Source organism: Lepisosteus oculatus, chromosome 15 (genome assembly GCF_040954835.1).
Source record: "Lepisosteus oculatus isolate fLepOcu1 chromosome 15, fLepOcu1.hap2, whole genome shotgun sequence".
Taxonomy (NCBI): domain Eukaryota; kingdom Metazoa; phylum Chordata; class Actinopteri; order Semionotiformes; family Lepisosteidae; genus Lepisosteus; species Lepisosteus oculatus.
This window is the reverse complement of record NC_090710.1, coordinates 31,431,161-31,443,443: the sequence shown is the minus strand read 5'-3', so window position 1 is coordinate 31,443,443 and position 12,283 is coordinate 31,431,161. Positions and strand designations below refer to the sequence as shown.

General features: G+C 47.7%; 1 protein-coding gene across 1 annotated transcript in view; it reads left to right on the top strand.

The window, feature by feature from the left end:
- Positions 1-2,974: 2,974 nt before the first annotated feature.
- The window catches only part of LOC102682335 (radixin), a 49,843-nt gene continuing 40,534 nt past the window's right edge, over positions 2,975-12,283 (top strand). The window contains exons 1-2 of the mRNA XM_069179219.1: positions 2,975-3,348; positions 8,939-9,059. Coding sequence (XP_069035320.1) covers positions 9,048-9,059 — 12 coding nt within the window. The 5' untranslated portion in view covers positions 2,975-3,348; positions 8,939-9,047. The remainder of the gene's footprint in view (positions 3,349-8,938; positions 9,060-12,283) is intronic.

Below are 12,283 nucleotides of genomic sequence, written 5' to 3'. Positions count from 1 at the left end.
TATAATACTGCTGTTCTTGACTTTAACTCTAATCCTTGTGTCTGAGTACTTTGAAAAGTTTGAGCTTCTGCTTGTGCTCATATTTTGATCAGTATTCGCATGTGAATTCATGCACTGTTGCATGTCCTAAACTTGCAGTGTTTACTCTCTCTCTCTCCCACATGTGGGCAGGCTCCCGACTCCCACCCAAGTTTCCCATCCCGGGCTTTGGCTCATTCTCGTTTCAAGGATCATGCCAAGACACAGCGAGAGCTGGAGCAAGGAGCATTGTGGAAAACTGACAGAAACGATCCATTGCAAGAACTGTTTTTTTTCCACCTTCCCTTTCCACTCCCAGAAAGCCCACGAGTCGCTCCTCCTCTCTGAGCGGGTTTCCGTTAAAATGTGCTGGTTCGTGTTCAGAACCAAAATTGGCCCAGAAGCCCTAAAGACAGCTGGAAACCCTATTAGGCAACACACACGGCATCATTACTACAGCCTGGGCTGGAGGAGCAGAGCACACAGCCACTAACGATCTGCTAGCCTTGTCTCCTGTCAAGGATATTTTTTAAATTATGGACCTTCAATGCTTTTCAATTCAATTCAATTCAACTTTATTGTCACTATACTCACACAGGTGCATAGTGTAGTGAAAAGTGTTTCTCATTAGTCACTCAGGTGCAGTATATAAATAGAACAGAAGATAAGACAATAGACAGTAACACAATAACAATAACGTGTAATCAAAACTGTGCAAAATCCGCAGAGAAAAGAATACAACAAAGACAGATGGGGAATTTCTAAAAAAAACAACAACAGACATGGTCTTATTTATTTTGTATGTAAACCAAAAATAACTGTCATTGATTTCCACATAAAAAGCATTTGTTTTTGTTTCAGTATATGTGTGTGTTAGCTTTACCAGACGAAGTGGTAATGTCTTCACCTCCTTTAATCCAGGTATGACAAACGCAACTGCTGGCACCCTACACCGCCTTCGGAAAGAGTAGACAAAATCCTTCTAAGCAGATCCTTATTGTCAAGAATAGACAATTGCTTTCTCTTTGCAGATAAGAAATGCCTTGTATCTTTGCTGTAAGGACGCTGTTATCAAATGTGAACTAACGCTGACATCTTGTTTCAGACTTCAAAGAGGTGATTAGCATTGATTATAAAAACGCTTCTTTGCATGTCACTCTTTAATAATAATAATAATTATTAAAATGTATTGAAGAATTGCAGTAATAAATTACACCCTTTTGGTCAAGGTGCTCAAGCTGAGGAGCCAGAGAATTGTAATTTGACACCTCCTGCTCAAGAAAGCTCTATGGAAGCATGTCGCCTGACCTTTAGCTAAGACGTGCAAGACTCGCATCGCAATCACCCCGTGCACATTGCAGGTCCACACACGTGCACGATCGATGATTAATATGGTGAAGAAGGTTCCGGACTGGAAGATATCCAAGGCGCCCTGGCGGTAGAATACTAGACGAGAGGTCTGGACTCGAAAGAGCCCGTTACGGGTCCTGGCTTGTTGCTTCTCATACAAAGGCTTCTTTAATTGAGCAAGCCAGGAGGGCGGTGATAGAACATGAGGCAAGAGATGCTGCCTTCAGCGGAATCACAGAAGCCAAGATAGCGTGCCGGTCCACAGAGACATAAATCATGCGAATCCTAGCTAAGCAGTTATTATTCCCCGTTCATTTTTTTTAAATAGCATTATAGTGTTGCCTGCTCTTTATTTGTGTAGTGCGCCGTGCAGATAACATATCTCTGATCTGAGAATGCAGTCTGGAAGGCGGGAATATTCTATCTGTGGAAGCTCACGTTTCCTCAAGTCAGAAAATAACACTCCAGGCTTGAAGCTTACAGACGATCCCACGCGCGCTGTGCTGTGTTGTTGATCTCGGGTCCAGTAAACATTTCATTAAGGGAATTAATTCATAACAGTTCGCCCATAAAAATGGTAGTACTGTATTTAACATAAAACGTAGCAATACAAAGCAATGTGAACAGCGGGAATAGTACATTGAAATTCCTTTCTAAATGCCCAGTGGAATCGAAGGACATAGAGAGGAAACGAAAAGCAAGAACAAGAAACACGTTTTTCCTTCTGATCAATCCGCATGGCTAGCGGGCGCGAAATGAGGTTTATGCACTAGGAGAAAGTTATTTTTAAAACCGAGAACCTGAGGTTTGGAAACTTTATTCTAAACACGGGAAAAAAGCCGAAGGTATTGGACAGAAATATTGTCCGTCTCCCGACGACCAATATTTCCTAATTGTTGAAAATAATTAAAATGTTACGTTTCAGATTACAAGCACTACTCCGTGCAATCAGGATGCATCAGGTGCTGCCCCTGAAACTCACTTTTTAACCATTAAAATAATTATAAACAAAAATAAGTTTGAATTTGTAGTATTACTTGAATGTTACAAGTAAGAGGTGGAAAACCTCCCAAAATAAACCAGATCTTAACCTTCAGTTCTCAACCTAAAAAAGGCATAACGTTTCATTTGAGCTAGAGAACTTTCCTACAGCCGTGGATACTGCACAGCACGTAGGGAGTTTGGATTTATCCTTGAGTACACGGCACACACACGTTATAAGGAAGAAAAGGCAGAGTTCAAATACATCTAAGTGAAGCTCTCGCCTTAGCTAAGCGGTGAGGCTACTGTGGTCAGAGACCGAGCTGCCACAAGTGATCTTTCTCGGATGTGCAACTCCGCGCACGCTGACCCAAGGCGCTGGCGAGCCCTCAGCCCGAGTGGGTGATGCTGGTCTCGCTCGGACGGCAGTGTGGCGCTGGGGTCGCGGGTGGGGGAGAGGGGTCAGCCCTGCTTCACCGGGACAAACGCGGGGTGGACTGGCGGATCGTGCAAATCGTCGCGATTTTTCTCTTTTCAAACCCCGCAGACGCGGAGCCCCGACTCCCTCCTTCCCTCTCTCTCTCTCTCTCGCCCCCCCCCCGGTGACGAGCCACGCCTCGCCTCGCACAGCCAGAGCCAGACAGCCAGCCAGCCGGCCGGCCGGACGGACAGACCGACGGCCATGTTGGGAGAGGCGAGCGCGCGGCGCCCTCCCTCCTAGCGGCGGAACTCGCGGGGCTCCGCAGCGGCAGCACGCGCGCACGCGGGGAGAGGGGCACCGGCCGAGGCGCCAGGAAGAGGAGGAGGAGGAGGAGCAGCGGAGAGGAAGACGGAGAAGGAGACTCGCTCTCTCTCTCGCTCCCTTTTTTTTTAATTCATAATTTGTGGACGGGGATTTTTTTTATCTCGAGAGGAGGAGGAGGAGGGGGACAAACAACTTGTGTCTGGAAATCGGCTCGACCCGTTCCCCCTTACGTTCCGGCGTCGGGTCCGGCTTGGGTGAGTCTTCTGCGGGTCGCTGTTTTTCCGCGCTGGCTGGGTGTTGAACAGTTAGAGAACTGAGGAGGAGGGGGTGAATGCTCATCTCCCTGCCTCTCCCGGTCTCCGAGCCGCCGTGAGCCGCAGGGCCTGGCTCTCCTGCCCGTCCTGTGCAGCGGGCTGGTTGTGCTGTTGTGTGTGCCGTGTTGTGTTGTGTTGGGCGCCGCCGCATTCCCGTGCTGTCGGCGCAGGGGTGCCGAGAGGAGACCTCTGCGCATCTCGCCCCCGACGGGATAGCGACGCTGGCAGCAGCGGGCGGCGGGGAGTCCGCCGGTCCCCGTGAGGCAGCGCGATGGTCGCCCGCTGCTCCGCGTCCTTCCCCACAGGGGGCTCCTTGCGTGTGCGGTCTCCCTGGACCGCCGGGGCTGCTGCTAGCAAACGGGCGAGAGCCCGGGCAACCGGAATATTTCTGTGTTTACGGACGTTAGATGTTTTAAAACAACAACAACAGCCCCAATTTAAGATTTCGCAGCAGGCTTTTCGCCGGCGGCGCTTGAAGTGCCTTGTGGAACAGTCCTGCGCCGCCCCCCCAAAAAAGCGACTTTATTTCGCAATGAGCCGATATGCAACTTGACCCTCTTGGATAACTAAACAAGACGGCCCAGCAGGAAAGTTATTGATAATGACGGCCATGGCGTAGCTCCTTTTGGATTGGGTGCACCGCCTGCAAAATACCCCTTGTAGTTTATTGCGCGTTGAGCCAACTACTGTTGTGGTTCTGACCTCGCAAGGACGGAGGACGCTCGCTGTATTTATTTTAGACGACAGGTGATTGTTGCTACGCTATTTCATATGAGTCAGGATTAGCGTGGAGTGGCGAGAGCTCAAGAGGAGTGTGTTTTCCACGTTCTCGGTGGAGGCTGCTGCACGCCTCGCCTGTACGCCGCTGTTTCGGCGTCTTTCGAGCCCCGGCAGAGACCTCAAGTCCGCGTTTGCTTCGTGAAATCACCCTCCGTGATGGTGTTTTTGTGGCACCCACGTCGGGTCGTCGGTGAAGACAAACCGCTCTCGCACAGTGCCGTGGGATTCCGTTATTCAAACTTCACAAGCGACGGTCCTGACAAGTACTTTACGCAAACTCCCCTAGGCCATTCCGTTGGCGAACGGCAGGAGTACGCCACGGCGGCGGCGCAGGTGCGTTCCGGAATAGGACATTCGTCGTGCGCGCTGTCCGTAGGAACTTGGCTCGGGCAGCGCCGCTCCATCTGGCAGAGGCGGGTGCCCGGGCGTGCGAGCGGAGTGCTGATTGGTGGGCTGGGGAGGGTCGTGCTGTCAATCAAGTCGCACGGCCCCTCCCCCTGTGCCGGAATATTTGATACAGGCTTTTGTCGCGGTGTCCGGCTGCGTGTACAGCAGTGTGCATTACAGTAGTGTAGCCTCCTTGTCCTGCCGAGCTGGGCTCACAGAAGAGCTTCACAGAGCTCCTGCCTGCTCGGTTTTGTGTTTCCAGCCCGAGAGAGCTTGCCCGTGTTTGCTCACATGCGGGTCTCAACCATGTCATGCCAAAAAATAACACCTCTTTTTTTTTAATAAGACGTGTGCATTACAGAGGGGAAGAAAATGAAAACCCAAATTATTTTTTATAGTCCAGAGAGGCCCCCCATGCCAAAAAAAAATTAAAATTGTTTTAATGATCTCACGGCTAATACGAAGGAGAAAGGGCTGGTGTTCTCATGTTCCTGCATTATCAGAGCGCTGGCAGTTTTGTTAATCGTCGTTGCGTGAAGAAGTAGACATGAGGGGGGGCTCTGTTTTGCACCTGGGCGAGGCGCTTGAATAAAGGTGCTGCCCTCAGCCAGGCCCGAGAGCTGACTCGGTCAGGTGTGTGGACACAGCCCGTTTCATTTCCCAGTGTGCGGACCGAGCTAATAATGTAATAATAATAATGTTGCTTTATTAGCCCTATACAATTTCTTGCATTAGGAATTTCGCATACCCCAGCTTTTCTCCAAGGAGACACAGGCACACAGACAGGGAGAGAAGCTGGGGGTCAGAGCGCAGGGTCAGCCATTGTACGGCGCCCCTGGAGCAGTTATGGTTAAGGGCCTTGCTCAGGGGCCCAACGGAGTAGGATTCCTCTGCCGGCCGCGGGATTTGAACCGGCAACCTTCCAGCCACAGGCGCAGATCCTGAGCCACAGAGCCACCGCTCCGCCCCATCGACCGGACACATCTCGCCCGCTGCCACAACCGGGCTCGAGCTGTACCCCGGGACCCAGTTCACCACGGTCTGTTTCCACCCCTGGGCTCCGGCAGGAGGTATCGCAGTATCGGAACGCCGACCAGTAGACTCAGAAACAGTTTCTTCCCCCAAGCAGTCCGCATCTTCAGCAGCTCAAATTAGCACCTGCCCTTCAAGGCACTGCACTGTTTGCAGTGTTATAACGTCTATCGTCTAAATTTATTGTCCATGTCCGTTTGTCATTTGTGCCTATTTTTTCTCTCTCTAATGTTACGGGGTCCAGCTGAACGAGTAAGCGTTCCAGTACCCTTGTTGTTTAGGGCACATAAAGAAATCTTGAGTCTTGCTGGAGGCGCTGAAAGAAATGTGCCCCCCGAGCTGGGGGTCGGTGGCTGCTTGGAACGGGCTGGGGGTCCTGTCGATCGCGTCCGGTCCGGTTCTGACCGGGCGCCTGTTGGCGGCGAGGGTCTGCATGGGCCGTGAAGCCGCGACGTGGTGAGGGAGCGGAGGGGGGGGGGGGTCCGCTGTCCCACGGTGGTCCGAGAGGACCGGTCAGCGTCCCGTGGGCTTTTAAACGGTCATTAGATAAAGACCCTGTTTGCCCTCGTTGGGCGTGAGGTAATCGAAGCCCCCGTGCCTGTGTGAGTGAATTTAGAGCACCGGCACTCTTAAAGGCCAGTGGTAAGCACTTAGGTCTTCCTGAACTGCGTCTCGACCACGTCACTCTGTGAGATAGATGGAGGCTGGGGAATTATTACTGCACAGCAAAGCCTTGTGGCTTATGGAGGATTGGCTCTGGGTCTGCGGTTCCTCCGCGTGGTGTCTCTGCCATATGCTGTCTGCTGAGTGTTCAGTATTTTTATTACAGCGTGTCCTGGCCGTGCTGTGCTTTGAACAGTCCCTGTTGCCCGATGAGCTCAAGGTCTTTTTTGCTGGGCTTCTGTCTGCAGATGATTTAATTTAATGACTTTTCTTTCATGAGCGTCGTCCTGTGCTGTTTTCGGTGGCTCAGCGGGCGATAGCTCTGACGTGTGAAGGCTGTGGGATTGTGCCCGTCTCAGACATCGCTAGAAGGACAACACAAATTGTACCAAACTGCTCTTCTAAAAGTAGAGGGTAAAAACGCCCTTGGAACAACCACCACAACTTGTCCATTTGTGGTGCTTGTTAACGCGCCGCGTTTCGACCTAGTCTGGGTGGAACTGGGCATGACTGATGTTCGATTTGAGCCACACTTCCCCTTGAACCTCAGAAGCGCATGGATGCCAGGAGTAAACTTCACCCGGCTTGTCCTTTAATGTGCACTGTGCAAAAACACATCCGGACATTTTAAATACAGCAAAGTTAAGATGGCCTGCAAAGGCAGACATTTCGGCCACAGGGCCTTTTGTGTGCAGTCTGTCCAAGTCTGCTCTGTGAAACCGAGCTTTGTGTTCCTGTCGTGTGCAACAGTTTTTCACGTTCCAGCTCTTGTAGCTGGCTGTGGGGTTGCAAGCAGTCGGGATCTCAGAAGAACTAGTAGTAGCCCCCACCTAAACCTTCCAGCACAAAAAACCTTGGGGATTCTGGCACAGGAGGTTCTCTGCTTTTTGTAGAAAGCTGTTGAGTGTTTTATGTAATGTAATGTATTGTTTCTTTATTAGCCCTGTACAATTTCTTGCATTAGGAATTCGTCTTTTCGCATACCCCAGCTTTTCTCCATGGAGACACAGACAGGGAGAGAAGCTGGGGGTCAGAGCGCAAGGTCTGCCATTGTACAGCACCCCTGGAGCAGCTGGGGTGAAGGGCCTTGCTCAGGGGCCCAACGGAGTAGGATTCCCCTGCCGGCCGCGGGATTTGAACCGGCAACCTTCCAGTCACAGGCGCAGATCCTGAGCCACAGAGCCACCGCTCCGCCCCATAACTCCTTTTAACTCCTCCTGCATGTGGGGTGACACTTGGTTTATCCGTTGGTCTGGTTTTGTTGACCCCAGCTGCTCTTGGTGGCGCAGTGGTCTGTCAGAAATCCACTGGTGTTTGGCAGAGCCCTTTAAGCTTAGTGCCACCCTCTTCCTTTATACTGCCCAGCATCCATACTGCTGTTGCATAACATGTAGCAGTTGTGGCATGAGACTCTTTCCAGATTACCAAGCGCCATTTAATCGTGAGGGAATAGTGGTGTCTGGGAAGTGTCAGCTGCATCTGCCTGCCATATGTACAGGACTGCAGCTGAGCAGTCGTTCTTGTGAGTTTAGAATGCTACACGAAGACCGTCTTCAGGCTACACTGAGTATCCATGGCACTTCTGCCTCTGTTTTGCTAAGTACCCGACAGTGAGGCATTTCTGTAGTGTTTAGCTGTGAAGATTTGGAAGATAGTGTCTGATATGCGCTAACAGTTCACAAACTGGTTTCAAATGTTAAATTTCCCTTCGGGATCAATAAAGTCTCATCTAAAAAAATAGAAAAATGTATGTTCTTTTTTTTGTGCCGACATGTTTTTTGATACGGTTGTGAGTTCCTGATTGCTTTAAACTGAGGTGAGATGTGAGGCCGGCAGATTCTCATCTCCTCTCTGAGCACGAATGGGGAACGAGGGGTTAACCTCCCGCAGCAGAACGCTTTCGAAAGGAGGAGGGGAAGTACTTTTTGTTCTCGCTTTGCGAATTTCTATGAATTATAGCCGTTTGGACAATGCACAATGAGAAGTTATTTCTCAAATTCAGAACAGTTCTCCTCCTGTTTTTCCTTTTCTGGTGACGGTAGCATTGGACAGTTGAAAATGTCAAGGGAACGGACACTGAGGAGAAGCAGTGAAAATGTAAAGTCTTGTTTTGTGTCGACTGTGTGATCACCAGGCACTTCAGAGAATGGCTTGTGATGGCAATATTCTCGGCATCAGGGGCCCCAAGGCTGGTTATATAACAGCAGTGCTGCTGTTTTTTGTTGGCTTTGCTTCTTGTGTCTGTGATATTTTTGCTCAGCACTTTTCCCGCAGAAGACAGGTTTTCTGTGACCGGATTCTCCTCCCGTACCTCTGCAGAGTCTGGGCACTGTTACCAGAGGCGCGTACCCCAGAGAGGCGCGAGAAACCGTTTTTTTGCTTCACGCGTATGGTGGTTTTCAGTAGCTTTGGCGTATCTCCACCGTGCTTTTCCTCCCCCCCATCATTCCCTCAGCAGTTCCGCCATGTGTTTTGTGTTTGTTGTTCTAAATTTAATCTCGGTACTAGTCCTCAGAAATAGCTTTTGCACCCAGAATCTGAGGCTGGGAAGGGGCAGATTCACGCCCCCTTGGAAGACAGGCGGCTTTGTAAATCGGGGACCTTGGTTCACTTTCTCTGAAGTTTATTTTAAAAATCTTTCTTAATAAAACTCCTTATTCTTCTCCAGGGTTGTTGGCTGTGGGGGAGTTTTGCCGTCTTGAGGCTCAGCACAGATATTCCTTTCCTGGTTTTTCTGCTTCTCCCTGGAAAAGCGGAAGGGTGGCGAGGAGACAAAAATGCCGAAACCGGTAAGCCTTTTTTTTTTTCCTGGAGTATAACTGGCTTTTGTTTTTTTGTTTTTTTGTGTTTAAATGGGAAAGCATTTTCTTTGCCGAACAAGAATCCGCCTCTTTCACTAGTTGTAATTATTAGGTCGAACCCCAACCTGATAGCTGATTCCAGTCAAAGGAAAAGAGTAATGAGGAAATCTGATCCAGAAAAATCAGTCCAGGGTCATCGGAAATTGAGGAGCTGGTTTGATTCGTAGTCTTATAGTCTGTAACTTGTTGAAAAAGTGCCCTTTTTTGTTGGACTGTGTTGTACTGAATACTAAACTCATGACATAATCTACTAATGCTAATCCTAGGTCTTGGCAACCAGGCATTTTATATCCTTTAGACCAAGTTATTTGGCATAAATATGACCATATCTGACCACTTGTATAGTTGCCACAGAGTAGCATTCAGGCAGCTGGAAGAGGGATTTTTAGGAAGAAGTGAAGATTACAAACCGATGTACATAAACACTTTGTAATACCCGAGTTTTTCGGATTCCGTGGATCCGTGGAATATGGATTTTGGGGATCTGTTCTCTGTAAATTAAGGAAAAACTATTCCTGTCACAGTGGATTTACAAAATGACAAAAGTTCTCGAATAACGAGTGAAAAGGTGGGTCTTGGATCTTTTCATTTTTAGATCTGAGACAGTTATTCTTAATCTAAATGAGGCGCTAGATACAACACTACTTAAAAGACCTGCTTGACTACACCATTGCAAGACGACAATGTTTATTTTCAGCAATAAATCCGGACGCACTAACAGAGTTTGGCCGATGGTGACTAATAGGAAGCGTGTTGATGGGTTTGTGTGATGGGTAATTACTGGTTTAAATGCGTGTACACACTGAAGATGGATCTAATTTGTTCTGTCTGCGCAGAATTTCTATGAGGGGGCTTTTCAGAATTCATAATTTTCCATTTGTCCTTCAGTTCTTAATTCTGCAAACACAATGTGCTCTTTTAGTTGAGATCGCTTTGGCCATCTCCATTCTGTCCAAGATGTATTCTCCTGAATGAAAAAAGAATAGTTCCAAGTTCCACTTCTGGGCATGCCCATCTTAGCGACTGAACAGAACAGGACATGGCCCTGAATTTTAAAGCATGTTATATGACCATGACATAGAGCTTTAATTTTTTCCTGATAGTTAAAAATCCTGTAAATCAAAAAGGAAGATGAGAGACACCAGTGTTTGGTATAATATTGAGTTTCAACAAGTAGTGTTTCAAAGATAGAAAAAAAATCTAGAATTTCAAAATGAGAGCACTTAAAAAGTACAATATGCAATACACATGTCTCTTAAGGTGCATTTTTATTAATGAATATCACTCCATTGGGGCTATGTTGGCAATACATTTCTGGCAAAAGTTGTTCTGCAGAAATATTTAGAATTATTCGTAACCCTGATGTTCTAGTATGAGTTACATGTGAACCTTATAGAGATTGAACACAAAATTCCTTTAGAGACCTAGATATTTGAATGTTGTGTGATGTCATGTGTTGTCACTCTGAAAGGTTATGCAGGTTAGGATTATTATAGGTTGTGGGGCACATCTTTCTCTGACATCTTCTTCTGAAGTTTTGTTAGAGCTGAAGAAATAGAATATTTTGAAGAACTACATTGAGTTATACTATAGAAATATTAGCATTAAGGTACGTAGGGTATGATTTAGAATTTCTATCACTTTGCATTTCGATATTTTTTAAAACCCCCCAAACCAAAACTTCACTAATCACAGAGCATTGTGTTTCTGCTGCCTTTTCAAGATTAGCACTAGGAGACACCCCTCTTTACTACCCCTTACTAGCTGGTAGTCCACTCAGTAGTGACCCACACTGTCTAGTTCAGGGGTCTCCAACGCTGGTAGTGGCAGATCAGTAATGATCTCCATAGTCCATGAGCCTGTCCCAGATCACCTGTTTTTTAAAGATGGGGAACACATGAAAGTTAATAAATTAAGCAAGTAATCTGTGCAATTAGAGAACCCTGTTTTTTGTAGGATAAAGGGGATTTTGATCTCTGTTCCAGTGAACTCTAGATCAATCAATTTAACTAGTCATTTTTGGTTACCTAATCAATGCGAAATCGTCAAGCTGTTTAGAAATTGAAAAATTAATTGTCTATAAAATGTGCTTTGTAGGGTCTCTCCAGGACCAGGATTGCAGACCTCTTACCCTCTTACTGAACTGTAAAGCATAAAGTTAACATAAAACATTTTAAAGAAGGTGAAACTTGATTTATGGTTATTCAGAACTTCAGTGAACTATTGAGCACCACGATCCTGATGTCCTCCAGTATGCAGATATTACAGTAACTAATAGACTACTGAGTTCAGCCCAGTGAGAAATGTCTGCTGTCTTTGTAGCTTTTCAAGGTTGTGAGGTGCTTATCTGCAGTTGGACCAGCACCAAGTGATCATGAAGTCTGTTCTTTCCTGTCTTGTGGCAGTATCCTCTGCAGCGGGGTCTTGCACAAGAGAAATAAAGATAAAGATGAAGCAGTGACTTGAAGGGCTTGCCATCACTGACAGAACCTTTGTTTTGTCTGCTTGAAATGTACTCAGCCTAAAAAATGCAAATCCTGTTAGGAGGGTGAAGTTAATTTTCATGAGTAGGGCTGCAGCCCTCTCCCTTAGGGAGACTGTGAAAGAACTCGACAGAGTTCACTGTGAATGTCCCACAAGTGAGATGCGTATATACTTCAGTGTTGTAAACGGATCCCTGCTGAAACGTGCGAAAATCCACACGTGCATTTTTTCACTAGGAACTGATAGATTTAGATTTCCGTTTTTCCTGCGAAGCAGCCTATGCTGTAGTGGGGAATGGAAATTCATCCACCTGCCGGTCATGTTAAAGGGCAGGTGTAAGGTTGAAGCCAGAGGGGGAAAATGGGCATATTCTGTGCCGAGTATGAGTCAGACGGAAACTGTAGAAAATCCGTTTTGAGGGGTGATATTCTTAAGCTTTGGAAATCGGAAAAGCCGTGAGGGGGGGAAATGTGTTCATATGACCCCATGCCGTATGGGCACAGAAGAGCTTTGGCCTTCCTGCTTCCTGCTTCCTGTCCCATGTCCCTGCGGGCAGACCCATCAGGAGCTCCAGGGAGTGCTTCGCCTTTCACTCCTCTACTCCCATGAGCAAGTGAGTCAGGACACCCCGCCGTCCCGCAGGGCGTGCTGCTGGGGGGGGTCATCAG